Below are 3,534 nucleotides of genomic sequence, written 5' to 3' on the forward strand. Positions count from 1 at the left end.
ACAAAAAGAAAGTCCGATCAAGATATACATAAAAGCCTTTTGCACCTTTAGATTTAAAAGTTCATGCAAAAGCTTGCAAATCAAGGCCCTTCGCCGCCTTGCGAGTTGCGACACACACAGTATCTGGAAGCCTCCCCTTATCTTTGTTGTCACCTCACACGCATCAAAAAGCAAATACCAGAAACTTGAAGAACTAAAATTAAATTAAATTAAAATAACTAAAAGGCTTGGAGTGCAAGATTCAACGGAAAACAGGGTGCAGAGAATTTGAAAATTTTCATTATGACCATAACATCAGAGTACATTACATATTTTTATATAAATGGTGAATTTTTTTTTTTTAAATTATTAACTTTTAACACACAAATTCTACTATTTATATAATGATATATGATGTACTATTTCGTTTGGTCTCATTAAAAATCTCTCGCAAAGAATAAGACTTTTCTCGTAAGCCTGACGACACGTAAACGCAATGGGAACAAATGGGATCACGCATGTACACATAAACAAGAGAGAGAGAGAAAGTAGAGAGAGAAACGGAAAAGGGCAATGAGTTTCCGCGTAGACAGATGAGAAGCTCAACAGCAAGAAGCAATAAAGATTTTCTTTTCCTTCCTTCCTTCCTTGTCTTTCTTACTTTCTTTTTGTTTTAATTCATTTTTTTTCAGAAATCTATCAAATCTGAACGAAGAATAATTAAACTACACTTTCTTTGAAGCGATTAAAGGAAGAGATGATCAAATTCTCTCTCTCTTTTTTTTTCGTCCTTATGGATTCACACCTTCCATTCACACCATCCTTCATATAATCAAAGCTTTATCCTTCTCCTTCTTTGAATCCCATCGGCTTTTCCGAACCCCAAAAGCTTAATCTTCACGAAAGCACTTTTGTTTTTTAAGATTGCGTTTGTGGTCATGGAACATCATCCTCATCATTATCAACGTCATCAGCAGCAACACCATCAGCAGCTTCAGCTTCAACAACAGCAGCAGCAGCAGCTTCAGCAGCAACATCTTAGTACTGTGACTGTACACGTGGACACGAGTGATAGGTTCCCTCAATGGAGCGTGCAGGAGACGAAGGACTTGCTTCTGATCAGAGCCGAGCTAGATCAGACTTTCATGGAGACGAAGAGAAACAAGCTTCTGTGGGAAGTGATTTCTACGAAGATGAAGGAAAAAGGTCACCATCGCAGCGCCGAACAGTGCAAGTGCAAGTGGAAAAACCTCGTTACTCGTTACAAGGTAAACATGTTATTAAACCCAAATGAATACTAGATTAATAAAGTTAAACCAATCTAATCAAACAAATTAATCTTCCATCTAATCGACATACACCTTGAAGAACACACTGATTCATTTAAGGATTTTCTTTTCCTTATTTCCTCTACCCAAATCTTCAAGACTTAAGGAGAATCAAACTGAAGACCCTAGGTGTAGGAGTGAATGTTCTTTATAAGCTGAGATACAAGCCTATTGCAAATCTTCAACACATACCCTTCATGTGTTTGATAAATATACAGTACTATTATGTAGGTATTTATTTCTTGCTTTATGATTATTTAGGGTTTTGAGACAATGGAGCCGGAAGCTATGAGGCAGCAATTCCCGTTTTACAACGAGCTACAAGAGATTTTCGCTGCACGGATGCAGAGAATGCTGTGGGCAGAAGAAAGCGGAGCTGCAAGCGGGTCGAAGAAGAAAACGCTTTCTTCAGACGACGAGGAAGATAACGAGGATAGCGAGGCAGAGAATAAGGGAAGCACGGGGAAGAACAAGAAGAAGAAGATGAAGATGAGCAATATAGGAAGCAGCAGCGCAAGTGGAAATAATGTAAGGGAGTTATTGGAAGAGTTCATGAAGCAACAAATGCAAATGGAGATGCAATGGAGAGAGGAGTTTCAAGCGAGGGAGAATGAGAGGCGGTTGAAGGAGATGGAGTGGAGGCAGAAGATGGAAGCATTAGAGAACGAGAGGATAATGATGGAGACGAGATGGAGGGAGAGGGAGGAGCAAAGGAGGATGAGGGAGGAGGCTAGGGCTGAGAAAAGGGATGTTCTTATTACTGCTTTGCTAAACAAGCTTAGAAGAGAGGATATGTAGCAAGCGTTATCTCAAGACATGGTTTGAGAGCTAGGTTTGTTTATTAATTAATTCTCAATTAGCTAGAAACTGAACTGATCATTTTGGACATGTCCATTACGCGATATACTGGTCCATCTTCTTCTGTTTTGCCCACTGGGGCTTTTCATTAATTTATTGCATAATATCCATTCTTTCGTTTCCATATATAATTTTATGTTTTACCCTAGTAAATGTGATCTTTAATGCACAGCTATTAACTTTCACCCCAAGTGCATGCTAGAAACTTTCACTTAGAGAATATAAACAATCTGAACAAGTAAAATTCTTGGATTATTTGATTGCTACATGCATGAAGATTGAAGAATTGTAGTTTTCAACATTAGCAGGAAGCACGCGAAGTTGAAATTTCAATCATACAAGTCACTGAGTCCTACTGCTTCTACTTGTAGTAAGGGAAGATGCATGCATGAAATACATCCGGTTCTTATATTTATAGGTTTGTCATGTGCATGTAGCATGTGTAAGTGGCTGAAGAAAAACGCATACCATGTGGAAAATCGAAACATCTAGATATCATCTCCATGAATTATGCTGTGTTTGAAATTGTATTGAGAGGTATAGTTTTGTTTCCTCCATCCCTGTTTTGTGATATATTCAAGTACTGTAGTACTGCATATATACATATGCAGGTGGGGCTACCGTGGATGAGTTACGAAGATTTTAATGTATGAATACATGTTGTTCTAGCTATTTTAGACAATTTAGCATATTATGTTGTTATTATTGTATCATTCTAGTCATTTTTTATTTACGTCACATTTCTCTTTGTTAAGTTCTCAATCATGTTGCATAATCGTACTTCCAACCGGGAATGTGCTTTTGCTTCAGTAAACTTTCTCGAGCATATTGGGAATTTCTCGTGGGGTATAAGTGGAGCAATTTTGTATGATCTTAACGTAATAGTTTCAGTTTGACGGTGTTCATAATCATTGTTATTATCTTCTTCTATTTTTCATGTGGTGTTGTACGTGTGACGATTCTGCTTATATCTCATGAAACGTGATGAGAAATCTCATTTATATCTCATGAAATGTAATAGATAACGTGATGACAGATATAAACACAGTAACAAATGACATATAGCTATATGTCTCTGAAAGTTTTACTTATCTTAGAAAGTATACACACGAGTGTGAAACTCCAAGACACATTTCCAAGACCCTTTTAAGAGATTCTCAAGCTTTGGTTCCTTTTTGACATTCTATATTCTGGCGTTTTACACGGTTTACACCGCTCGGTTTCAAGCTATCAAATCTATACATGTATCACAACTTTAGCTACAACAACAACAACAACAACAACAACAAAGCCTTTTCCCACTAAGTGGGGTCGGCTATATGAATCCTAGAACGCCATTGCGCTCGGTTTTGTGTCATGCCCTCCGTTA

At 37.7% G+C, this 3,534-nt stretch overlaps 1 protein-coding gene across 1 annotated transcript; it reads left to right on the top strand.

Annotated features, from left to right (window-relative positions):
- The first annotated feature begins 573 nt into the window (after nt 1–573).
- On the top strand, nt 574–2,296 carry LOC126617714 (trihelix transcription factor GT-3b-like). The gene is made up of 2 exons (XM_050285756.1): nt 574–1,247; nt 1,569–2,296. Exons 1-2 carry the CDS (start codon nt 918–920, stop codon nt 2,103–2,105), a joined length of 867 nt encoding a protein of 288 aa, XP_050141713.1. The 5' UTR covers nt 574–917; the 3' UTR covers nt 2,106–2,296.
- Nucleotides 2,297–3,534: the final 1,238 nt, after the last annotated feature.

The sequence above is a fragment of the Malus sylvestris genome, chromosome 4 (genome assembly GCF_916048215.2).
Source record: "Malus sylvestris chromosome 4, drMalSylv7.2, whole genome shotgun sequence".
NCBI classification, from domain to species: domain Eukaryota; kingdom Viridiplantae; phylum Streptophyta; class Magnoliopsida; order Rosales; family Rosaceae; genus Malus; species Malus sylvestris.

What these genes read in the sequence shown, in the direction of transcription:
- LOC126617714 (XM_050285756.1), top strand. Translation starts at nt 918, where the DNA reads ATGGAACATCATCCTCATCATTATCAACGTCATCAGCAGCAACACCAT. An exon ending in ACCTCGTTACTCGTTACAAG is followed by an intron (nt 1,248 to 1,568) that starts GTAAACATGTTA and finishes ATGATTATTTAG; the next exon opens with GGTTTTGAGACAATGGAGCC.